The 27075-nt window shown below is 40.8% G+C and overlaps 1 protein-coding gene across 2 annotated transcripts; it reads right to left on the bottom strand.

Moving 5' to 3' along the window:
- Positions 1–3147: 3147 nt before the first annotated feature.
- GTF3A (general transcription factor IIIA) lies at positions 3148–26762 on the bottom strand. Of its 2 annotated transcripts, XR_003856900.1 has the most exons (10): positions 26561–26762; positions 23716–23816; positions 22734–22830; positions 17774–17862; positions 14750–14823; positions 13998–14081; positions 10371–10600; positions 6778–6844; positions 4150–4203; positions 3433–3514 (listed from the first exon to the last, which is right to left on the bottom strand). XR_003856900.1 is itself a non-coding variant. In XM_029602587.1 (9 exons), exons 1-9 carry the CDS (start codon positions 26687–26689, stop codon positions 3353–3355), a joined length of 1020 nt encoding a protein of 339 aa, XP_029458447.1. In that variant the 5' UTR covers positions 26690–26756; the 3' UTR covers positions 3148–3352. The 2 variants fall into 2 exon arrangements, 1 of the variants encoding a protein (XP_029458447.1); XM_029602587.1 differs by lacking the exon at positions 6778–6844 and having other exon boundaries at positions 3148–3514; positions 26561–26756.
- Positions 26763–27075: the final 313 nt, after the last annotated feature.

The raw sequence follows: 27075 nt of genomic DNA, 5'->3' as shown, positions 1-27075 counted from the left end.
AGTCTTACAAAGAATCGCTTCAGGTACCACACGCTAAAACTTATCAATACAAATTACTCAGTGTCAGAGCGTTCTCAACAGCAGGTCCACCTTTATGGAACTCCATCCCAACTGACCTGAGACAGGAACCCTGCCTACCAACGTTCAGGAAAAGGTTGAAAACTTGGCTTTTTAAAAAAGCCTTTCCAAGCCTTGATTGAAATCATCACCCAACATCACAATCACTTCATTAAAAAAAAAAAAAGGATTTAAACAAGAAACCACTACCTTTCTCCATCATCTCCATTACTGTGTGATCAATGTCACTCGCTATACAGTTATACTATATTGAAATCAATTCTGCTACCCTGTAAATATTACTTTGGAATTGATTTTGCTACACTGTAAATATTTTACTGTTCAGTTATCTCCCCCCTTTTTCTTTTCCAGATCCAAGTTTTTACTTCCCTGTTTTATTGCAACTATTTCACATTCTTAACCATGCTCTTGTTATTGTGGTTTGAGTTCTCTCTACCTTACACACATTGTTAAATGTAAACCGGTTTGATATGATTCCTGTCATGAAAGCGGTATAGCAAAATTAATAAATAAATAAATACTAACTTTAGAACTGGCTCACTGACAGAATCTACAGAGCAGAAGGAAGAACAAACTACCCAAGAATATGAATAGACTGGTGTCAAAGCCAGACAGAAGGAAAAACAAAAAGGTACACACAGAAGAACCCTAGGTGGAGTTTCAGGATCATGAGACCCCAAACTTCACCCACTTCCCATCACCTACAAGAGTGGGACAGAAGAGGAAGTAGACATGGCCACAGATAGAGACCAATAGGAAACAGAGGTAGCAAGAGCTAACTAGGACTGATTGAGCCAGTGGTAAAGAAGAGGAGAGATAAAAGCCCAGAGGAACAAAGCCAATCTGACCATTGCTCCAGAGGACCACTTTTCACATTTATATGTACTTGTCTCAGAGTTCTTCAGTACTTCATCTTCTATAGAGGCTGCCCTCCCTTCTTCCAGAAGACACTGGTAGTTCTTTTCTTAGTACTGACTTCCAGCATAATGAATGGATCTAAATTCATCTCGCATAGCCTTGCGTAGAGCTCCCATCCACCTATTCTGGATCCCTTAAGGGACAAGGTAATTTCCCTGGCTATCTATTCTTTACTCAGATGTGACGACTGGTTATTTAAAATTTAATACATTTCAGCATTGTTCTACAATAGACTCATACTATAACTTCATTTAGAATACAGAGTCGCACTGATAGGCCACATCTTATTTTTGGGGACTACTAAACTTGATAGAAGTTCCCAAACTAAAGGCCCCATAATAGATGGCTAGAACAGCATCCTCCCCAGAACAACCAGTTTCATGATATACTATTATCCATTTCAATTTTACTCACCTTAAGATATGAGATAGTATTTAATAAAGTAGATGCTATAATTACCCCACCAGCCACTTAAATGTTCACCTGAAAATATGCTGTGGCTTGAATCTTGGCAACCAATTTTTAAAAAATGCAAGCCACCACAAAAGCAGTTTCTAGGGTTTTTCTTAAAGTATTCTTACAGCACTTTTTACTATATGTGCCAAAGCAGCTAAGAATGATTTCTCATCCGTACATGTGCACAAACTTGCACGTGCAAATTTCCTGTTTATGGAAAGTTAAGCAAGCATCTGTACACCCAGCAGGAAGAACTGGCAGCCCCAAAGACACACATATACCTTCCCCCCCCCCCCCCTTAAATACCACACAGCCCTGACAGAACAGCACACAAATTAACACTAACATTAAACAGGGTAGATGTGCCACCCTAGCACTCCCTTCCTACTTCCACCCTTACTGGCCCAACCCATACCCCACCCATTTTAGCATGCCCATTCCCCTGCCCTGGAGATCCTAAGCCCCAGTCTGATCCCAGCCCAAACACACTCCAGAGTGCCCTTCCCAAACCAACTCCAGCACAGTGCAATTCCCTTTACCCCCCTCATTAGCTGAGCCCCAACACACCCTGACTCTTCCCCTCTCCAACATGCTGGGACCTCCTTCCCTGACCCAGCCTCAGAATATCCAGATTCATGCCCCACTACATTCCCAATCTCATCCCCCATTTCACCCCCACACAGTTCTCCCAAAGACAGACAAAACACCTGAAAAAGCAAACACCCTCCCCCCCCCCCCCCAGTAAAGCAAGTGTCCCCCTGACCCCCTAATCTTACCCCTCCAGCCACTAACCAACAAATTATAAAAATATAAAACTGTCTGGGTTTGCCACCACCCCCCCCCACTCCAATCCCACAAAAAAAAAAAAAAAGTTGCCCCAAGACTTTCCCCAACCCCATCATGGGTCCCATGGGTGTTCTAGGGGCAAAAGCCTCAGATCCTGCCCCATTGCCCCAGGTTTTTTTTTGTTTTTAATGGCCAGCAGTCAATGAGGAAGGGGAAGAGAGAGGCTGAATTCCCTCACTCAGTTTTAATTTTATTTTTGTTGTTAGTAGATTTACAATTTGAGCGCACTAAAAGTAGTAAATCTACCACTTGATCAATAATGTCTGCATTTTTACTGCTAAAACAAAATGCAATAATGTTGTTATGAATTTATCAACCACTTACAGTAATTAGTTGGAATATCGTTCAACACAAATGTTAACACAAATGTTACAGCTTCAGAATTGAAGTTTCCACTTTGACTAGGTCTACCTTTTATTATTTCCAAAGAAAAATAGATTGGGGCTGGTTTTCAAGAAACTTCCTTCTAATGTCCAACTTTTTTTTTTGTTAACCCATGTGTAGAACAAGATTGCTCCAATAACTCATTCTGTGTGCAATATGGTCAAAGTAAATTTAAGGTTGTTAATTAAATGGTATCCACTTCCAGTCTTCAAAGACAAAACGGATCAAGTTTTCAAATCTCTAATGAATTTGCACGAGATCGATCTGCATATTCACAAGGGATATCCTGAAAACTCAACTTGTTGGGGCCCACACGCACACATGGTCCTGCCAAGTCCATGCCTGAAGTACAAACACAAACTGCATTGTCTGAACAATTTAGATAAAAAAAACAAACCTAAAATAGCTCAAGTGCAGTCTGAAAGATTGCCACAGCCAACAAGGAAAGAACACCCTCGTATCCAATCACATTCTGTATTTGCACTTTTTAATAAAGGAAAATAAAATAAATCCATTGTCTAAACAAAAATATTAACACCTCAATAAAGATTTGCATTTTAAAGACAAACCCAAGAATAGGTTGACTGACATGAGGTAGAATATCACTGACACTGTCAAGTGCTTTGTTTACATCATGTGACAAAAAAACAAATTTTGGAAAGAGTTTGGTTCAGCTAAGAGTCAATGTTTCAACAGATGGTGGATCATTTTCTTCTCCAGCATGTCCAGTTTTCTCAGCATCATTCAATCCTGCAATTTTGGGTTTTGTTTTAGGAGGAACATATCCACTGAGACGAGAGGCAAGGCTCCTTTTAGGTCGGGGACGCTTTACCTTTGAAAAGGGGGTAAAAAAAAAAATTAAGCATCCTCCAATAATTGTATAGCACAGGAGTACCAATTCCAGTTCTCAAGAACCATAGTTTTCTGAAAATCCACAAGATATACAGTATTTAGTATGCAATATGTCTATTCATTATGGATATCCTGATAACCTGGCCTGTTTGTGGCTCTTGAGTAACTGAATTGGCCACCCCTAGACTCGCCCTTCTGACCAAGGCATACGATTTCAATCAGGAGTTGGCAATTCCTGGTATGCTGCCTGCTTTCCATTCCTGGTACCCATATTCCAGAGGATTAGCATAACTAGCCTGTAAGTTTTGAAACAAACCCACCCTTCTCCCGATGGTTGCCACTTTGTGATTCCTGCCTTAAGTCATTTTCCTACTTGGACCCCCATCTTACTAGTTTTGCCCACAGAGGTAACATTCACATTTACACAGCAACTCAAAGTCACATTTACAGAAGGGAGGGAGACATTTTGGAGACAGCAGAACTGACCTTCACTACAGCACAAAAAAACCCACATGTTTTGCGACTGCAGTTGCCCAACATACAGTAGGAAGGTAACTAATGTAAGTGACTGCTAACCCAAATGAAAGGAGAATGAATGCCTCTAGCCATACATACTTTTAATTTCTTCTTCTCAGGATCATGTGCCACTAAATGTCGTTCCAGACTTTGCTGTAATGAGAAAAAAAAAAAAAAAAAAAAAAAAAGAGCATGCAGTAAAATAACACATCGGGAATGAAATCAGAAATGTTTCCACACAAGTCAGTTTCTGTGCTTCCAAAAGGAATAATGGAATATATCAGTGGCAGATTTTTCTTCTAGTACCCTTATAAAATGAGGTATAGAAAATGTCAGATATAGTTTCTTTTGTGTGGCAAAGTAAAAAAAAAAAAAAAAAATCAAATTGCAGAGCCAATTCTTACCAGCATTTCTAGTACACTGGAAGCATATTTTGCTAATTGTTTATTCTAAAGTGGTAAAAAGTATATATTTATTATGCTTTAGTCCAACAGACCTTTCATATATTTGCTTAAATAAGTTGGTATTTCACATTAACAAAATAGAAGCAAGTAGGTCATAATATGAAAAAGTTTCTATTTAAATGAACATAAGAATATTTTTTAGTTCCTCCAAAACCCTGGAAGTGCATACCATCTGGTCCAGGTGATTTGCTACTATTTAGTTTGTCAAGCTAGCCTACTAAATTTTCCAGGTTCAGTTAATCTGGCTCATTCTTGAAAACCACCTCTGTAACCAGTATCTCCCCAACATCCTCATTAGTAAACACAGAAGCAAAGAATTAATTTAGTCTTTATACAATGGCCTCAACTTCCCTAAGAGCCCCCTTAACTCCTCTGTCATCTAACGGTCCAACTGACTCCCTCACAGGTTTCTTGCTTCAGATTTATTTTAAAAAAATTATGAGTTTTTGCTTCTACAGCAAACTTAATTTCAAATTCTCTTAGCCTGCCTTACACATAACTTGACAATGCTTATGCTTTTTCCTGTTTCCTTCAGATGGATCCTTCGTACAATTTTTGAAGGATGATTTATTTGGTTAAAGTAGCCTCTTTCACCTCACCTTTTAACCACGCAAGTAATCGTTTTGCCTTCCTTCCACTTTTAATGCGTGGAATACATCTGGACTGCGCTTCAAAGACAATTTTTAAACAATGTCTATGCCTATTGTGCACTTTTAACCTTGCAGCTGCACCTTTCAGTTATTTTTCTATTTTTATCATTTTATCAAAGTTTCCCTTTTGAAAATTTAGTATTAGTGTATTGTCCCCCTTCCAGTTAGTTCAAATTTGTTCATGTTATGATCACTATTGCCCAAGTGGTCCCACCACCATATACTGTGTTCAACTAAGAATTAAATCTAAAATAGCTCCCTGAATCAATTGCTCCATAAAGCAGTCGTTTATTCCATCCAGGAATTTTATGTCTCTAGCATGTCCTGATATTTCATTTACCCAGTCAACATTGGGATAATTGAGATCTCCCATTATTACTGCACTGCCAAATTGGTTAGCTTCCCTGATTTCTCTTAGCATTTCATCATCTGTCCAATCATTTATTTAAAAGCATTTCTATACCATTTTTACAAATAAAATGTATAATACCGATTAAAATTTTAACAGTAGTATACTCCTATCATTATACTCTTACCCAACACACATGGGATCTCTACCCATATAGATTCTACTGAACATTTAGTCTCTTGTATGATTTTTATCCTGATATAGACTCTATACACGCCCAAAGTGACACCCCCCACCAAGTTAAACCTCATTATTGCGATATAATTTGAACCCTGATGTAGAACTGTCCTATTGGTTATCATCCTCCTACCAGTTCTCTGAAATGCCAGTTATGTCTATCTCATCATTCACTGCTATACACTGCAATTCTCCCATCTTACTTGCACTTCTGGCATACCAACATAGCCTTTGCTCCTTTTGGCCAAAGTGTTAACTGCAGCAGGAGCTACATGGTTTATAAGACATTTCTGTTCTGAAAGTACGCACGTGTATTTTTAATGCAAGAAACAAACTCTCCCCATGTTATCAAGATACGAGTATATATATCACATGTGAAATAACAACAACACTGTATGAATAAACACCCAGAATTAAAAGGTGGAGGTGAGTATGTGCAAATACTTAAGACTCAGTTCATCTATACTCCCACCAGTTCTCCCAGTCCCTCTAGCACTTCACTAAATCCACCACCTAAAAAACTGCAATGTAATCCACTTTGAAGGGCTGAAAAAAAAAGTCCAAAAAGTGGAATATAAAAATATAAATAAAATATAAATGATTTGCACAAAAAGAGTGGGGCAAATGTTTTCTAGTAGGCTGGCGACAGCATTACTCACCTTTTAGGTTAGGTATTTTCTTATTTTCTATTACTCTTATCTCAAAGACCCAAAAAGCACCTCTGACCATTATCCTTTTCTGTACCTTACAAGAAAGTGTCTGCTGCAAAATGTGTAATATTGCAGAAATACAGCAATTAGTAAAACACATCCTGTACTCAGTTAAGATTCTGGTCATCTAACAGCTTCCATATAAACCTCTCTTGAGAGAGCAAGCAGTTGAGTAGAGTAATGACGACCCTGGTCAGAACACAGAATGGCACTTAAATGGTTCAACAACCAAAAGACACGTGGAAGAGAGAAATCAAAAATGTATTTGAACATAAATGGTTTAAGCATTCAGATATATCAATCTTGACAAGTCAGACCTGGTGTACAAGGTAGTTTGTGATGTTCTTCTGAACTTCGCTACTCAGAGGAACTGTACAACAGCTGCTGAAAGAATTAAAAAAAAAAAACCCCACCCACATTATGGCATCTGGTATCACTTTTTACTCTACACAGGCTTTCTATGTCCTTTCTTCAGGTGTCTCTGCAGAAGTTACATGGTTTATAGATTTTAGGCTCTGAGATGGACAGAAGAATAGGCAACATTGGCGCTCTAGGCATGTGCCTATTTTTAAGGTGCTCCCCACCCCACTGCTCTGACCTCTGGGTATGAAAACCCCTTTCCCCTGATCTTGTGCCTATGGAGCGCCACAATCTTAAATCCAGCCCTGGATTTAATGAAAAAAAAAATGTTTTTTTAAATAAATATTCACACTTTACCAAGAACAATCAGTACAAAATGAATGGTGCACGTGTGGCAGGACAGAAAGAATGAACTCAGGTCTGGGACATTCCTGGGCATTAGGTTGCATAAAAATAGGCACCTGGCATTGGTCTGACGGGGGGGGGGGGGGGAATTTACCAATGCTAACTGGGATACTACCTGTCACTTCCCTCCCTGCCCCCAGAAGAAAGGTTATAGGGCAAAGGGGAGGTTAAAAAAAAACCCAAACCATACAAAAAACAAACAAAATTAGACAGATACACAATACTCTAAAAATGACAAACAAAAAGAAAAAAAATCCCAAAAATAGACTGACCAAAAAAATTTAAAAGTGACTAAGAAAAAATAAGTTCTCTCTGGCTCCTAAAAAAATGTTGGCTGGTATCCAAGTTTTCACCCCTTAGTATCAGAATATAGGAAAGGAACCAAAGAGTTTGATCTGTATGTGTGGAATTACAAAAGAAAAAAAAAAATACCCCAAACACCACACACACACATACCACTAACAGTATTAAGACAAAATGATAAACTATCCTAATATAACATTAAACAAAAACAACACCCCCTCAAATATATTTATGTCTAATACTGTGGCAGGGTCAGAAGATCCTTTGTAATGAAGGACTTAAATCACAAAAATTAAATGCAGAGTCCAAAAAGATGTTAATGCAAGTAATGAAATGTCAAAACAGATCCCAATTCAAAACTATTTATAAAACCATAAAAGTAGTGATGACACTTTGTTTAAACTGCTGTAGGACCTTCATAACACCCGTTTGTGCTGCTAATTCATGCATGAAATGCCCGGGTCATGTTTAATCATTGGATGAAGATTTTAGGTTGGGGTTTTTTTTAAATGCAAATAGATTCCCTTTACTAGCTGAAAGCAGTGGCAGCAGTAGGCATAATGTTGCGTTACACCCGACAATGTCATGTTTCAAAGGTAGACTGCATCAGGGGCAAGCATCTGTGTCTCTCTGCGCAGAGATAAATTTCATAAAATATAATATAAAAAAAATGTACAGAAAGGCACACCTTGGATATAGTTACCAAAAGCACAAGAAATACATTATGTTCAGAGTTACAGCATTCAAATTAGTTGAAATGGCTGCGCAATGCAGTGGCATTTTTCCAATTTTAAGGCTTAACATGATGACAAATGAAAGCAAGATCAGAACAGCTGTCAGATGGAATGTCAAAGAGTTAAGGAGTTGTTAATTAGAAAAACTGAAACAATTCTGTCAACATTCATCCAGTGGGATGTGTAGATTTGAGATGAAAAATTCACTGCTGTTCATATTGTATTAAAATGTTTAGCCCGATTCCCACCCCTCCAATTATTTTTTTTTATTTGTTCCAAGATGGACCATTTCATGTCATTAAAAGAATGTTCAGCAGCAAAAAAAAAAAAAAAAAAAGAGAAACAATAGGTGCCTGTATTTTGTTAGTTTTTAAGCAGCTCTTGTGCTCTAATAGGCATGTGCAGGAAAGTCTTATAGTCTTTCCTACATACTGAAGACCACATGGACATTGTAAAAGGTACACAATGCATCTCAATTTACATGTAGTGACAACACCAACTTTAATAGTTCTCCCATCTTGAGCAGTGTTGTAGTAGTCAGTATTTTGTATGTCACAGATAGTACACATTGGTCGCACCATACGGGTTCCTCTGTGGCAAATGCCGCTTCCGGTGAAGAACTGGAGTGAATGACCCAATTCTTAATACTGCATGCTCTTCCAAATGCAAACCGAATAGGAGACTGTGTGCTGGCGAAGAGATCGAGAATGCTCCAATGGTGACGTATAATATGGCAGATCTCTGAAGAGAAGGGGGGAGTGTTTTAACACAAAATGTTTGTCGATCAATCTCTTCTTGTTCTTTAGGAGTTAACATCTCAGGATGGTTAAACAGGGCTCTCTGATAGGCCTGCTTGATGGGGCGATAAGGGTAACCTTTATCTAAAAATTTTGCAGCCAACTCTAGATTGTTTATATATTCAGATGTATTAAGAATTGTCCCAAGGCAGACTGTGTTTCAGAGGGGTGGGATGACAACTGTCATCAAAAAGAGCAAATGGTTTCTTTCATTAGACTTCCGATAGATGGCAGTTTGTAATGAAGATCCGGATCGGGCAATAAAGATATCAAGAAAAGCAGTTTGGTAGAGTAGTTCAAGGTAAAATTTAAATGAATGTGGCAAGAATGTAGCAGTTGATGGAACAGATGCAGAGAATCAATTGAGCCTTTCCAAATGACAAACACATCGTCAATGTAACGTTTCCAGCATCAAGATATTCAATCCATTCACTGATGTAGATATGTTGGGCTTTGAAGGCAGTCAAAGATATTGGCTGTAATCAGGGGCCATGGGGATACCCATACCTGTTCCTTGGTTTTGAAGAAAAAAGTGAGTTAATTGCAAAGTAGTTTCTAGTAAGATCTATTTCAGCCAGTTCCATAAAAAACTCCATAGGAATTCACTGCGGTAGAGGTCAATCGGGGAATCACCGTGTATAAAGGATTCAACGTCAAATGTGACAAGTAGGAATCCACCATCAATTTCTACTATCTCCAAAAAATGAAGCATGTGTGTGCTACCTTGTATGTATGATGTAGCAGGTTTAAAAAAAAAAACAAAACAATCTAAAAAAGATACAAATTGGTTCCAATACAGAATCACATGCTGACAAGACTGATCAACCAGGAGGTTTTGGCTTTTGTGGATTTTTGGTAACAAATTCATTTATCAAAAAGTTTTTTTTTTCCTTTTCCTGTTAGAAAACTGCTTCAAAACATGTTATATCAGGTGTAACGCAACATCATGCCTACTGCTGCCACTGCTTTCAACTAGTAAAGGGAAGTAATCTATTTTGCATAACAAAAGTTCCTAAAAATAAAAATTTATGTTCATTTAGGACCAATGATTACACATAACTGGGGAATTTCATGCATGAATTAGCAGCACATAGGGTGATATGAAGGTCCTACAGCAGCTTATGTTAAAGTGTCATCATCACTACTTTTATGGTTTATAAAAAAATTGTTTTGAATGCTGATCTGTTTTTCATGAAGGACTTAAAAATCAGAAATTTGGATACAGGGCACTGCTGCAGATTTTAAAATATTGCAAAAATTAAGAAGGATATGGCTTTCAAAGAAAATAAAAAAAAAAAAAGTGTTACATACTTTCATAGCAAACGATTTTCCACAGCCAGAAGCTTCACAAACATATGGCCGTTTCTCCTCGTGAAATGACATGATATGGCTTTGAAGATTAAAGAGCGTTGAATACGTTCTCTCACAGCCTTCTCTTGGACACCGATACACTTCTCTTTCTTTGGCATGAGTTTTCTGATGCTGCTTAAGAAAGTCTTTGCGTTTAAATTTCTTACTGCATACCTGACAAATTATCTCCTCTAACGAGGAGGGGAAAAAAAAAAAAAAAAAAAACCCCACACAAAACAAGTTAGCAGCAGATCTAAAATATTCTGACTAGCCACCATTCTAGTGTGGCTAAGCAGTATTTCTTCTTAGGGACCTTCATTTTCAGTTTTTATTTTATTGTCTGGGAATTTCATATGTTAACACATGTCAGTGGAAAAATGACTGACATTACACACACAAGAACAAGTGGAACAAAAAGCCATTTTTCCCCACAGATTTTTTTTATTCTAACATTGAAATTCCCAGGTAAACAAAACTGCAAAATGAAGGTACCTAAGTATACTCAAGAACACGCATGATTTTGGTTCAAACAAAACTTGTCACCTTTTTAGCCAAAAAAAAGTAAAAAAAAAAAAAAAAAAAAAATGTATGACAATTAATGCAAAGATGCTCCTTCAGTCACTTCCACGCAATATGGTACCTAATCTCAGATACAGTCCATCAAAATAGAAACTACATTACAAAAAAAAGTGTTAGTCTCTATTTATGACCAAAGGAAACGTGCTGGTCTAAAGAACCTTACAACTGATAAAAAAAAAAAAATAATAAATCCAACATTAAACACACATACTCTACCCCCTGAAGAAGAAAAGCTTTCATGCAAGAAAGTACAGCTGTGAAGATCTTAAACCCAGTACCTTTAGAAAGAATGTCAGGGAAACAGCAGCAGGACAGGGATGGTAACTTTCAAAGGGGCACGCAGGCACATATGCATGCTTTCATCTGCTCTCACCCAGGAACGTGGATATTTTATAATGTGCGCGTGTTATAAAAAACAGCCTGGTCATGCACTCGTGCGCTCAATTTTAAGAGAGGGGGGTGCATCTGTGCATGCAAATCCTGCTTTTACTATGTAAGTGGGGAAATTTTAAAAGGGGGGGCACCCGCCGACACCATTGCCACTAGAACTAGTTCATTCCCAGTTCACCTAATTAAGAGATAGGTCTTCCAACTCCCCCCCCCCCCCCACCCTGTAGCTTAACAGCTTTCCCCCCCCCCCCCCCCCCCATTAACCCCAACCTATAAAACCCCGCTGATCTACCAAGCGTTTTTATTTTATCGCTTACACGGCATCCATAGCAGAAGTAGAGTTAAGCGGCAGGGGACCCCAGCACGCGCCAGTACACGTACGTGTGCGCAAATTTCAGGTTAAAATCCCATAACACCCGTTCCACATGCCCCTTTTTGGAAACATTTAAATTTGTGCACACAGCAGCATGTACACACATCCTGGCGGCTTTTAAAATCCGCTCGGTGCACACCCGCCGAGCACACTCGTGCATCCCCTACCTGATGCGCGCGTTGAGCTTTTAAAATTCACCTTTTATTCTGTCACACTAGGATATTGCATTTTAATTTAAAAAACAAAAAAAAAACAAAAAAAAAAAAACAGAGCTCTAGAATTAGAACAAGCTGAAATGCTGTTTTAAGCTTATTATAAAGCCTGTGTCCTGCTAACCTCTGGCTTATTACTTTAGAATATTCGCTCATGCGCCACCACCACACGTCTGCAAAGCAAATTCACAGTGCAGACGACTCTGGAAGTGCTTTTTTCAACTAATCAATCTTGGGTTGATTAATGGTCAAATGCTCCCCACAGTCTATCAGGAAGTATTGTAAGAGGAAGGAGAGCAAATAAAGCCATTGTTCGGGAGGGGGAATCAGAGTAATGATTTTTATAATAAGGCATTAGTAAAGCCATCAGTTTCTTTTCTAAAACTGCACTTTTGTCACAAATTTACTGTGTCTTCTCTCCTCATTCAATCAGAAAGGGTCATTTAAAAAATAATGCACCCCCTCTCCCCCCCCCCAAACATGTGGCATGAACATTTCTGCTTGTTTTATGTAGTCCTAATTTCCTCTATTAGAAATTTACAGCCTTCACAAGTTTCAGTTTATTAATACCTTAAACAGTTACCTGGGTTTAGTGCTCCAATGATAAGAGGTCAGGGAGCGCGATACTCAAAACGGTCTTAGCTGGATATGTCCAATTTATCTAGCTAAATGGTGCTGCTAAATATCCAGCTCTGGTCAGCAATTAACACTTAGCCAGATAACTTAGGGGTGGGGGATCTGAGTAGATTGGGGAGGAGCTGAGTTAGCTGGATAAATCATCCAGTTACCTCTGGTTGGCCCATACAGCTGCCCTAAAAAGTTATCCACCTAATTAAGATAGCGAGGTATATTCAGCGCCCCACTGAACTTTCTGGCTAATTTGCCAAACTGCACGATGTCTAACTTGATAAGATCTTCTTAATCTAGAATGAGTTATGTGCCAGTTGCTGCAGAAGCCTCCGTGACAAAAATGGCTGTCATGCATTAGTGCCGATCTTTCCTGGTGAGTGCCACATCCTTCTGTGAACAGATTAGTATCTGAACTAAGGGTCCAGTCTCTGAAGAGAAGCCACGACAGATTTCATTTACATGGCAACACAGTAATGATGGCAGATAAAGACCAATGCTCCATCCAGTCTGCCCAAATATTTGCTTATGAACTGCTGCTCCGTGCAAGTTACCCCCAGGCAGAAGTGTTACACCACCCCTTTCTTCTTTTTCAACTTCAAGCCTTTAGGGATCTGCAGCATTTGTCCCATGCCCTTTTGAATTAGTTTACTGTTCTCATCTTTACATCTCTATTGGGAGAGCATTCCAAGCATCCACCACCCTCTCCGTGAAGAAATATTTCATCTCTTAAGCATTTGGACTATCTTAGAAACCCTGCTTCCTGCCAGGTTCAGCTCTTGGTGGGGGTAGCTGACATTTTTATAAATATTGTAGCATATTTAGGCCATATATAATCCCTAGAGTGAAAACTCTGCTTCTTTTTTTAAATATTTTTAAACACTAGAACAAACTAATAACCATGTTTGATTTATGCAAACAAAGTAATAAGTCAATGTTTTCATAGTAACCAATTTTTGTCAAATTTTCTTCTCATATTTCTCTTGTTGCAGTAACCCAAGCCACGAGCAATAGTCTCTCTCTGGCCGTGCTCCATAGGACCATATTTGCTCCACTTTGTACTACCTTCACTGTCTGCCTATTTCATCTGGAGAGCAGCTTCCTGCTTTGAAATTAAATTGTAACCAAATAATGGTCTAGGTAGGGTCTAACATGGGCCAAGTGCTAGTGAAGAATGGCTCCAAGCAGCACACTGTAATATGTCATTTCAATTGAGTGTAAATTGTAAAACCACCTAGAATTTCAGATGGGCAGTCTGTACATTTAAAATAGAATGAGATATTCCAAGTGTTAGTCTTTTTCACTGCATCTGCTTTTACCTGCTCTGCAGTCAGTCATTCTAGAGCCTTCTTTCTATGTTGGAAAATAAATGACTCAACAGCAGTAACAGATACATTTTAGCCTTACCTGCATGACTGCTCTTCAAATGTTTCAAATACTCTGTCCATGTGCTACCAACAAAACAGCAGTTGTCTTTTTTACAAGCATAACCTAGTTTAAAAAACAATTATATCAATTTAAAATTATAACTACAGCAAAAAGGAAGTGTTCTAAGAATTAAAAAACAAAAACAGAATATACAAATGCTCAGATAAGCCAAAACTTTTTTTTAGATCCAGGCTAGAAATACAGCAGTAATCAGAACTGCTCATGAAATGTGTCGACTGATATTAATATTCCTGATTTCTCAGTAATGTGTCTTCAAATAGTCAGAAAATCTTGCTTGATTTATCTGCCATGTAACAGCAAGCAATTGCAGAAGAGCCAGGGTTTCCCAGTTTCAGTAAAAGGACTTTATATATATAAATTAGATTCTAGTTAGCACAAAAAAAAAAATCCTCCACATTCCTCCGATTTCTCTGTAAATAAAACACAAATTAATCTGGTTCTTTGACTAAATGTGTGCAAATATGTAATAGGATCAGTCACTGTGACTATCCTGAAAACCCAGACCTGTCTGTAGGCCCTGAAGATTAGAGCTGACAACCACTGCTCTTAAGGATTGCTCAAGTGGACACAATCTTTCCAACAAACCTCTAATATTGTTCCAGGCACACAACTTAGATTTCATTAAAGTGCAAAACTTCAAAACAATTTGCTTCACATAAAAAAATATTCTAGCATTAAAAAAAAAAATAAAAAAAAAAACCAAACATTACCTTCATGCACCTTCTCATGGCGTTTTAGTTTGCTAGATGAAATAAAGTACTTCTCACATCCTTCATGATTACATCTAAGTAGTAAAACATACAGCAACAGAATATTAATAAAAGTTTGTATTGAGTCTGGTATAATTGGACTCGCTGACTTAGCAAGTGACCAATACAAAAATCATGACAGTTTCCTCATTTATTTACCCTGCTCAGGGCAGAGAAATTCATCTTAAATGCTATACATCTTTATGCCCAACACTTCGTTTGCCACCATTCAGATCAGGGGTTGGCAACATGCGATGGCAACGCAGCAGCGGCGTAGCACTGAATAGAGCTGAGCGAAAGCAAGCTACTTGCTTGATGCAGTGGCGGCTGGTTACCTGATTAGGACACTCCCAGAGCCCCAGCAGCTGGAGGACATTTAAACAATCATCTCCTGCTACCGTGAAGCCAGTGTCCTAGCTCTTCCCGCAAGACCAGCCCCGAGGCAGCAGGAGATTATGTTTTGTAACGCAACTCCTGCTGCCACAGAGACAGGGAGGACATGGTAGCCAGACTTCACCTGGCTGGTGACTGAAGACAAAGAGCTGGCAGGCCCCCACACATCCCATGGCAAGATAAAGGGAGGACTCACCAGCAGACCCCATCTCGCCGACAGCTGAAGAAGAGGCCCAGGCCCTGAGACTGCACATGCGAGTCTGGGTATGCGAGCACGTGTGCGTGTTCCCCCTCCCTCACCCTAACAAATTTATGACAATCTCAGGGCGACTGGAAATCAGAGTTCCCAGCTACGGAGAGCAGTTATTTTATCCTTAGAAGTTTTAATTGCCAAGTGTTATTTATTGTGTTTGCTGGTTTGAAATATTTTATTGGTGTGTGGCAAAAATTAAAGTGTGTGAGTTTAATTATTAGATGTTCTATTTGTCAGCTGTTTAGAAATATGAATTCTTTTTATTGGTATGCTTTTATTATGTTTTATATTTTTTTTTAATTTTGTTGTTTGATGCTTCTGTTTTTCTATTATTGCATTGCATACAGAGTTTGGCTTATTGCAGTTTCCAGTTCAGTTTTTGTTTCTATTTCTACTATTTAATGGTCACTTTATTCTGTATTTGGTGAGGTTCTGCATGTGTGACTGAGGTAAGGTATTTTTCTAGTATGTAGTTTGTGTAGGGATCTATAGCAGACTGGCCTGTTTTCCTAATAGAGAGTACATTGACAAGAGGGGATGAGTGAGAGATTTTACTCTTTTTATGATTTTGTGTGTGAAGAAAAACATTTCAATCATTTTTACATAACTTGAATATTTTAACTACAAGCATCAATTAAAATGAACACTCAGGAGTTTTGTGAAAGGAATCTGGGAGATCAGGGTATTACCAGCTTGTGGCACTCGAGGACCAGAGTTACCTATCCCCAATTTAAATCTTGGCACACTACTTCAAAAAGGTTGCCTACCCCTAATTTAGATGTTCCTATTGAATCGGAGAAGGTGAAAGGTCTGAATCACACAAGCATGCTTCATCGGCACTAAGAATCCCAATATAGGATTAACTCTAGAAAAGTTACTCCTGGGGGAATTCTGTGCACAAAAACTTAAAATTCTGCAAACTTTATATTGGTCAAAATAAAGACTATCATGTAAATTGTGTTAAGTAATTAAATTAATACAGAAAAAAAAAGTTAAAGATGCAGAATTTCCCTAGAAATTCACTGTAAGAGTGTCCATTCCACTCACTCTCCAGGGCACTTTGCCCTCTCAGGCCCCCAACTCCTCCACCTGCCAGTATCTCTCCCCTGCACCTCTAGGCTCAACCCCTTCCACTCTATTGCCAGTCCCAGAGTTTGACCCCGCTCTCAGTACTGCCCCTCCCTCTCACATATCCCCTCATACAGGGTCCCTCTCTCTTGCATACACACCCACACAAGCTCCCTTTCTCTCACACATACATCCTCACACACCCCTTCACACAGGCTCTGTCTTACACATACACAATCCCTTCACACAGACTAGCACCCTCACATACACACAAGCTCCCAATCTCTCACACACATACACACTCCTTCACAATCTCCTCATATAGGCTCCTTTCTCTGAAACCCACACTCAAGCACCCCCCCCCCCCTTACCTCCCATGCTCTCACACCCTACCCTCCCCTCATTTAGGGCTGGGTTTTCAAAAAGTTACACACATAACAAATTCATAGCGGCCTGGGAGGAAACGGGGGAAGGCAGCACAGCTCAGCACGGGCTCGGCGCACACAAGGTGCACAATTGTGCACTCCCTTGCATGTGCCGACCCCCAATTTTATAACATGCGCATGCATGTTATAAAATCACGTGTCCCATGTGTGCACGCCGGGTAGCTTGCGCACATGGACCCGCTCACGCAAGTTTGAAAATCTACCCCATAGGCTCCCTCCGACACCCACACAAGCATCCTCCCCTCCCCAACACATTCTCTCACAGGCATGCTGCGAACTGAGCGTGCTCCGCGTATGCTGCGGGACATGCTCCGTTCACGGCGAAGATGAAGGCCCGGATGTGCTGTTTGCGGCACACGTGAGCCTTCCATTTTCGCCACGAATGGAGCACATCCCGTAGCAGATGCGGGACGCACTCCGTTCACGGCATGCTAAGGTCTCCTCTGCTATTTTCTGTGCAGAGTTTGGCAATTCTGCACAGGAGGGGAATTCTGTGCTCCGCAGCAGTGCAGAATTCCCCCAGGACTAAATAGTGAGTAGCATGCTCCTACAAAGATCATAACTTGTCAACCCTACCTACAGTATTAGGGTGTGCTGCTAAGACACACGCATTCCTGAACATGAAAGTTCAACCAGTGGGTTAAAGTCATTGGCTGGCATTTCATAATCCTTCTGAAATATGAATAGAATGTATTTTAAAGTACAATAAATACAAAACAACTCTGGGTTTCACAGCAATTTATAAACAAATTTAGATTCACAAATAGCAACAAGATTATGTATTTTAAAAAAATAAGACCGCTATAATACCATAAATTCACGTACTTGAACGGTAGCTCATTAGTATGTTGACAACGATGAATTTTTAGCTGTTGATGTTTCCTAAAGGACTTGCCACACCCTTCAGAGTCACACTTTATGGGGAATAAAGAAAACAAAAATAGTTAAAGTTACTGCACACAAATGGGCAGATACAGTATAGTGCGCTCCAATGGATGGCCCTATTAGGTATTCCCGTGCGATTCAGAAAACAAAATGTGCAGCCAAGCCGCACATTTTGCTTTCAGAAATTAGCGCCTACCTTTTGGGTAGGCGCTAATTTCTTCGGGCACTGGGAAAGTGCACAGAAAAGCAGTAAAAACTGCTTTTCTGTGCACCCTCTGACTTAATATCATGGTGATATTAAGTCGGAGGTCCCGAAAGTAAAAACAAAAAAAATTTGGAGTCGGCCTGCGGCTGTCGGGTCGAAAACCGGACGCTCAATTTTGCCGGCGTCAGGTTTCCGAGCCCATGGCTGTCAGCGGGCTTGAGAACTGACGCCGGCAAAATTGAGCGTTGGCCGTCAAACCCGCTGACAGCTGCCGCTCTGGTCCAAAAGGAGGCGCTAGGGACGTGCTAGTGTCCCTAGCACCTCCTTTTACCTGGTTTTACCGCCGGGCCTAATTAGCATACTGAATCGCCCACTCTCCCGCGGACTTTACTGAATCGGCCCGAAAGTATGTTTCTTTATTACACTGCTGCCTGCCATCAATTGTCTTAGGTTCTCGTCATGTTGTACAGCTAAACCACCTTATTGGTTACTGCTAAATGTTGCTCAGCTTCTGATTGGATCTGTTCCTGTTTGCTCTTCCTCTACACATGTTATAAAATCGGGAGTACATTTTAAAATTTACCCTATGTATTTTAGCAAATAGATTTAAATGTGAACTAAAAATATGGTTATTCAAAAACACATATGATCTATCTTCAGATGTTTAAGTCATTGAGCCACAAAAACAAGATAGTTAACAGAATCATGAAGAATAAACCAAATGAGAGAATGTAAGATTCTAAAAACAACCCACAGATTAAGATGCAAAAACTACTACTACTTTGGTTAAATAAAGCAAAGGGTACAGAACATTTAAAACAATCATTGTTTGTCTATTGAGTTATAATTATGAATGTCAATTTGTAAACTGTTGTATTTAAACATCTTATATACCGTCCCATGTATAGATCACATTTACCACTATCCTTTGTTGCCTCCCACTCAATTTCTAACCCAGTTATTTTACAGTCCATGGCATTCAATTTATTTACAAGTAATCTACGTGGAACTGCGGCAAAGGCCTTACTGAAATCCAAGTGCACTACATCTAGCACTCCCTCCTGATCCAACTCTCTAATCACTCAAAGAAACTGATCAGATTTGTCAGACCTGACCTACCTCTGGTAAAGCCATGCTGCCTTGGATCTTGCAATACACTTTCTGGATTCCAGAAACTGCTCTATACTCAGTTTAAACAGCAATTCCATTAATTTGCTCACCACAGAGGTCAGACTAATTGGCCTGTAGTTCCCAGGCTCCTCCTAGCTTCCTTTTTTGTGAGCAGGAACCACATTTGCCCTTCTCCAGTCCTCCAGAACTATGCCTGACTCTTAACCAAGTGCAATTAAAGTCAGAAGGGAGCAGCCCAGTGACTGAGCAGTGCTATAAAGCTGCCATGGGGGGGAATTGCTGGATTCAGTTCCCAAGCCTGGATTCTATTACTCATGCTGGCAATATTCACAGCCGGACCCAGGTTGTAAGCACACCACTTTCTGGTGAAAGCCTTTGACCCCAGGTTATGAGCTGTCACTGAAGCAGACAGGATGAAGAGAGGAGTAAGCCAGGGAATACTCTCTCCCCCTCCTTCACCCAGGTGGTTGTGATTAAAGATTCATGGCACCACGGACCTAGGCACGACTAGGAGGAAATACCGATTTTTCGCTCTATAAGACGCAATTTTTTCCCCCCCAAAAGTGGGGGGAAATGTCTGTGCTTCTTATGGAGCGAATATTTAAAAACAAACAAAAAAAACACAAACACCAACTACAACCCCTCCCCCCCCAAGACTTGCCAAAAGTTCCTGGTGGTCCAGCAGCGATCTCCTGCACTCGGGCCATCGGCTGCCAGTATTCAAAATGGCGCAGATAGCCTTTGCCCTTACTATGTCACAGGGGCTACCGGTGCCATTGGTCGGCCCCTGTCACATGGTAGGAGCAATAGATGGCTGGCATCATCTTGTGCTCCTATCATGTGACCATGGCACCAGTAGCCCCTGTGACATAGTAAGGGCAAAGGCTATCTGCGCCATTTTGAACACTGGCAGCTGACGGCCCAAGTGCAGGAGATCGCTCCCAGACCCCTGCCGGACCACCAGGGACTTTTGGCAAGTCTTGGGGGGGGGGGGTTTGTAGTTAATTAAATGTAAAGGGTTGGGATGAGGACAAAAAAAAAAAAACAAAACAAAAAACGTTTTATGCCCTCCCCTAATTTGCTCCATAAAATGCACACCATTTTTTTTTTAATTTTACCACTCTGAATCCTAGGGGCGTCTTATGGAGCGAAAAATACAGTAAACGGGGCAACAAATAAAGTCAACAAGAAAATTACATGTGTAAATGAAACAAACTATCATAGCAATTTTCAAAAGTCCATTTACATGCATAAAGTGCTATTAGCTAATTTCCGCCCAATAGCTAACCTGCCTCTGATCGCAAAACTCATGGAAAAGATTGTCAACAAGCAACTATCTGAATACCTTGAAGAAAATAACACACTCACACCTTCTCAGTTCGGCTTTCGCAAATCGCTAAGCACAGAATCCCTCCTTATATCTCTAATGGACACCATCCTAACAAATCTGGCAAAAAAACAATCCTATCTCCTGATTCTTCTAGATCTCTCCGCAGCTTTCGACACGGTTAACCATTCAACTCTACTAGATCGTCTTGCAGACATAGGCATCAAGGGAACTGTTCTCAGCTGGTTCAATTCCTTCCTTTCTAACAGATACTTCAAGGTCAGGATAAATAACAAAGTATCTCATCCGGTCCATGCAAACCTTGGAGTCCCCCAAGAATCCTCCCTTTCACCGTGCCTCTTCAACATTTACCTCCTCCCTCTCTGCCACTTACTCAACAACCTAAAGCATTACCTATACGCAGACGACATCCAAATTCTCATCCCGATTACAGAATCCTTACACAAAACGATGACACACTGGAACAATTGCCTTCAATCAATAAATCAACTGCTCCACAGCCTCAACCTAGTCCTCAACAACAACAAGACAGAGATCCTAATCATCTCACAAGAGGACACGAATGGGCCGCTCTATCTGGAACCCCTCTATCAAGCTAGCCCAACTTAAATCAATCCCCTCATGTGACTTAAAAAAAATTGTAAACACCACCACAAAGGAATGTTTTTACAAACTGCAAGTCCTTAGAAAGCTGAAACCACTACTTCACTTCAATGATTTCCGTATGGTGCTGCAATCCGTCATCCTATCGAAAATAGACTACTGCAACTCCCTCCTGCTTGGGCTCCCGGCCTACACCATCAAACCCCTCCAGATGATTCAGAACTCCGCCGCCAGAATCCTCACTAATGCCAACAAAAGAGAACACATCACCCCTATCCTTAGAAACCTCCACTGGCTCCCCATTAAATCCAGGATCATCTTCAAAGTTCTCACAATTATTCATAAAGCAACGCACATCGCCCCGCTCTACCTAAGCTCCCAACTGTGCCCCAATGCATCTTCCAGATGCATCAGAGGTGCATACAAAGACACCCCCCAGCAAAATCTTCCCTAAGGAAACGCGCCTTTTCTTCAGCAGGCCCCACTCAGTGGAATGCGCTCCCTCCAGACATCCGACAAGAACCTTGCCACAAGACTTTCAGAAAGAAACTTAAAACCTGGCTTTTCAGCCAAGCTTTTCCAGGAACTTAAACCCCCTGCTTGCACCCAGCCTGCCCATTCCCCTACTTCTCCTGCTTTCTGAGCCTATTAAGACTTCTGAGTGGCAGGCTGGACCCTCACTGTATTCTCCCAGGCAACACATAGTCTGTTACTCACCCAAGATACATTTCCCATTTATTACTCAATATTATTATGCACATTTCCTCATGTAGGTAATTGTATTTTTCTAAATTATAGTTTCCCACATCCCAGTTTGTATCCCTTGTTCCACATACTGCCTCCAGGCGAGCTTGTTGTTCTCAGTTTAAATGTAAACCGATGTGATTTGTATGTCATACAGGAACACTGGTATATAAAAATTTAAAAAAAAAAAAAAATATATATATATATAGTAACAAATTTATTCAAATAAAGTGTATTTACACATGTAAAACCCAATTTTAAGCATATAAATACTTTTGAAAATCAGGTCCTGTGTGTTAACAATCACTTTTCAAAATTAGATTATAATTTATAACGCTTGAATGTCTCTCAATTTTATGAAGTGGGGGGAGGGACGGAGAGAGATCTTTCATTCACTGCATGGAGAGATAATATGAGAAGATGGCCACTGGTTAGAGCATAGAGAAATCTTAGGATGCAAGGTGCAAGATTCTCTCTCTGCTCCTAACTCAGCATCGGGCATGGATAGTCAGTATCTTCAGGGCCTTGGTTTCTCCAGCAGTAACTGGACAGTAATGGCTAGTGCAGTCCAGAAGCCAAAAATTTGATTCAAAGTCAGCCCCATCAAAAGTGGCTGCATGTTTCTGAAGTACTGTTAAATACATTGCAATCCTGTTTGGATAAAAAGTACACTGCCCAACCAGATCTGGCACAAAGTGATTGGTTGGGTAATGTGACTTTTTCCACTTTGCATGGTGGTTTTGTTGTATATTTATCCTGCACATTAATTTCCTAATTAAAAAAAAAATATGCTGTCAGATATTTCCTACACATACTATGTTACATTTCACTTCTGCAAATGTGACCCCCTAAAAAAGAATGCTACCTACCACATACTGCTTGTCTTGATTTTTATGTTTGCGTTCAATGTGCTTTTTCAAGTTTGAATTTGTGATAAATTTTGCATTGCAACCATCAGCTCTGCACCTATGAACAAAACATAGCTTTATTTTCTTTTTGGTGAGAGGGGGGAAGAAACCAGAAGAGTCAAACATTAAGGGGTACGTTTTAAGAAACAGCGCGTGTGCGTACTTTTGTTCGCGCACCAGGCGCGAACAAAAGTACGGTGGATTTTATAAGATACGCACATAGCCGCACGTATCTTATAAAATCCGGGGTCGGCGCGCGAAAGGGGGTGCACATTTGTGCACCATGCGCATGCCGAGCCCTGCGCGCGCTGCCTGTTCCCTCCGAGGCCGCTCCGAAATTGGAGGGAACTCGGAGGGAGAAGATGGTTATGTAGGAGTCAAAAGATCTGTCTGTAGCGTGAAACGCATTGAAGCATATTTTGCCATATGAAGGAACCAGGCGGGTCAGGTTTTGCACTCCTTGGGCCAGATGAGGATGCTGCACAGGGAGTGCTACCAGGCCCTAGTTGAGGAGGGGCAAAGGTGTCTCAGCCATTGAGCAATGGCAACACCCAGTGCCAAATTTAGGGTCCATGAGTACAAGGACCTGAAAGAAGTCTTAATGCATAGCGAGAGCAGAGGACCATCACTGCAGTGGTGAAGTGAAGTGAGCTGGGAGGGGATATAATAGGAGACAAATCTTCAGGTAAATAAAAAAAAAAACTCAGACCCCAGCCCTGGCTCCTAATAAGCAAGAGGACAACTGCCAAGCCACCCCCCAAAAAAATCATATTTAAATTTTCCATAACTGGTAGTCCCCTTGGTAACAGACAGTACTGCAATGACTATTACCATTCACTGTATTCACAAGCAATTATCTGCTGGTAGAGAAGAATTTGAATAATTTTTGGGGGATGCATTGTTAAACCAGAACCCCCCCAAAAAGTAGTTTTGATATACTCACCAAAATGGTTTTTCTCCAGTGTGCGTTAGAAGATGTCGGGAGAGATGGAAATTCCTAGTATAGCCTTTCCCACAGCCCTCATACTCGCACACGAAAGGTGTCTAGCAAACAAAAACGACAGGACACAGCATGGCCCGGAAAGACAAATGGCAGAGTCCAGGCTCAAACACCTTTTAAATGCTATGAACTACAGTTAGTCACGACTATACATACATTAAGAAATGTACATATTTGTACAAATGCAAAATTCTTTATAACAGCTAGGGTCTGATGTACTAAAGATGTTTTCCTTATTTTGTATCTATGGGGCTAGACAAGCTTACTACACAGGACCCTTTATTCTTTAAAGCTGACTGTCACACCTTACACTAAATTTACAACAGCAGCTACACTCAGGTTTTAAACACTTAAAAGGAAGTGCTCAATTTTTTTTTGGTCTTTATATGAGAAAGCTGAAACATCAAAACAAAAAAAAAAAAAAGAGCCAGCCCAACTAAGGGGTAACAGATTTCAGTGTTGGTGACCCTTGCAGTTTCTCTCTTATAATGGAAGCTGGGCATCTCTCCATAGAAACACAGAACACACCAGCAGGCCCAACCAGTCTGCCCATCTCCTGTCTCACTTACCACAGACCTCCTTACCATTTCAATTCTCTTTCTCCCACTCCCATGGTTTGTCCTATGCTCTCTTGATCTCCGCCACACTTTGTCTCCACTTCCTCCAATGAAAGTCTGTTTCACAGATCCATCATCTTTTACGTGAAAATATATTTCCCCAGGTTGCACCTGAGACTTGCCCCTTTCAACCTCATCCTGTGACCCCTTGTTCTTGAGTTTGCTTTATGTATACTTATTCATTGAGGGTATTTGAAAGTTTCTACCACACCACCACCCACTGTTCCCCTTTCTTTCCTTAGGGTATTTATGTTTAGGACCTTAAGTCTCTCCCCATAAGTCTTATGGTGAAGACAGGAACATTTTAGTAGCTGCCCTCTGAAAAGACACCATCCCATTTGCATTCTTTTGCAAGTAGGAGCTCCAGCCCTGGATGCAATACTCTAAATGAGGTCTCAGATTTTAATACTGGCATTAATCGCTTCGTTTTCTACTGGTGATCCTCTCCTTATGCACCCTAGCATCCTTCTGGCTTTTACTGCTGCCTTATCATGCTATATAGCCATCTTAGGGCCTGATTCATTCATTTTTTTTCCCCATAGACACAGAACGGGAGAAAAGTCTTAGTGAATCAGGCCCTTAGATTGTCTGATATAACAACCTCCAGATCCTTATTGTTTAGTGCATATCAGATCTTCTATCTTGTGCTGTACATATGGGTTTCTGCTACCCAAAGCCATTACCTTGCACTTTTAGTTGCCAAAACTATAGACCAATCTCCTTTCCTGCTAGCCCTACTTTAGGGGTGGCCAACTCCAGTCCTCGAGAGTCACAAACTGGCCTGGTTTTCAGGATATTCATAATAAATATGTACAATATAGATTTGCATACAATGGAGACAATGCATTCAAATCTGTCTCCTGTACATTCATTGTGGATATTCTGAAAACTTGGCCTGTTTGTGGCTCTCAAGGACTGAAGTTGGCCACTCCTGCCCTATGCAAACTGCAAACAGAAACAGACCCAGAACCAATTCCTGTGGTATCCCTTTTTCCTTAGTCACTAAACTTTTGTTGCCTTCTTCCCAACCAGTTTCTAACCAAGTACACACCTGCAAAAACAAAGTTAACTTCTGATACAGTAAGCTAATGCAACAGGAGTTTTTTGTTTTGTTTTTTTTAAATCATGCTAACCCAAAAAAGTGCACAGAAAATATACATAAAATTTATTTGTAAAAGCATATTTTATGCCTACCCACCTCTCTGAATTGAGGAGTAACAACCGTTTTCATTAATGTGGGATTTAAATGGAGAAGCACTAGTTTACCTAGTTTAGTATAGGTTTGTGCACTTTTTTTGCAGGCAAAACTCTTTGCTGCATCAAGATTAAATTTTGTACACAAAAAAAAAAATGCAAACATTTGTGGGTAAACCCATGCAAACAGCCCATTGCACCTCATTACATCAGGCCCTCCATCAGTCACTTTAGACCTACATTTTGTTTTCAGCCCAGTGGTTCCTCTTTTCGCTTCTAACTCAATCAGAACTAATCCTGGGATTCTGGCACCAGGAGCCTTCATACACATCTGCCTAGGGACTCTGAGAAACCTCTCTCACTCACTAATCCTAGTCTGGTCCTTGCAGCAAAAATCCTGTAGCCGAGAGGCAGGCACCAAAGCGCCTTCCAGAATCCGGTATCATGGGCACCAAGTCTAGCCACTAGGTATTGCACCTCCCTCACCCCCAAAAGGAGCCGTGAACCCTGGCTGGGTAGCATCCCAGCCCTCATCGATTGAGGGAGTACAGAAGGCCCGATCCGGAAATCGGACCAGGAACCCACCACCTGGCAACGCTATCACGGAGCCAACGGGTCGGCTCTAGGCTCATCATTCCTCTCCCTACCCCATTCCGCGTTTACACCAGTAATGGGGAACGGGGTAACACATGATAAACCTGCTCCCTCCCTCCTCTAATCTCCACTGGGGGCTTCTGGGATCTTGCCCTGCATTTCAAGTAGTCAAGCACACACTACATCCACTTTAACCCTCAGATGAAGTTCGGTGGTGAGAAAAAAACCCAAACTGTGCACAACGTCACTCAGCCACCACCAGTCTTTATAGATTACGGACCGTGGTGCGGAGAAAGAGGACCAGACTAGGGGCCCAAATACCTCTCCAGGTGTCGCAGGGACCACAACCCGGGAGTCCCAGTTCTCACCCCTCTCTCTCTTACCTCGCCCGTGTGTCTACACAGATGAGCCGCCAGCTTCCAGTTCTTATTGAATGTGACATCACAATCCGGAAAGGAGCAGATAAAGCGCTTCTCCAGACCTGGGACACAAACAGCCACCGCTTCCCCCATCCTCCTCTCCTCAGGTACCAAACCAGCACACCTCTCTCAAACATCCACAGCCCTGAAGCCGCACAAACCCGCGATTATTCACAGGACCGCAAGATCCATTCCTGGGAGGGGGAGCATTCGGTAATGAAAAACTCACTCCCGACCAGTCTAGCCATTGTACAGCAGAGATTTCTCAACTGCACACATTTTATTACCCAGAATTTCTCATAAGAATAGTTTCGCTCTATCGAGCTTCCTCCCTTTGTCTCCGACTGTAATATTATCGAATCCAGGAACCCCCCTATATTTGACAGAACAATGTTACATTCTTCGCTTACTCTGGAACGATCCATTAACTAAAAAGGGATGTTTCTCCTTATTGACAGCAAATTTACCCAACCTTAATA

This window comes from Rhinatrema bivittatum, chromosome 5, assembly GCF_901001135.1.
Source record: "Rhinatrema bivittatum chromosome 5, aRhiBiv1.1, whole genome shotgun sequence".
Taxonomy (NCBI): Eukaryota; Metazoa; Chordata; class Amphibia; order Gymnophiona; family Rhinatrematidae; genus Rhinatrema; species Rhinatrema bivittatum.
This window is presented reverse-complemented; position numbering and strand designations above follow the sequence as displayed.

Bases quoted from the DNA above. Each gene is read 5' to 3' on its own strand.
- GTF3A (XM_029602587.1), bottom strand. From the start codon at position 26,689: ATGGGGGAAGCGGTGGCTGTTTGTGTCCCAGGTCTGGAGAAGCGCTTT. The intron at 10,601-13,997 runs GTAAGGCTAAAA...CCTCCTCGTTAG, and splicing joins TTTGAAGAGCAGTCATGCAG to AGGAGATAATTTGTCAGGTA. The intron at 3,515-4,149 runs GTATGTATGGCT...CCCTTTTCAAAG, and splicing joins CTGAGAAGAAGAAATTAAAA to GTAAAGCGTCCCCGACCTAA.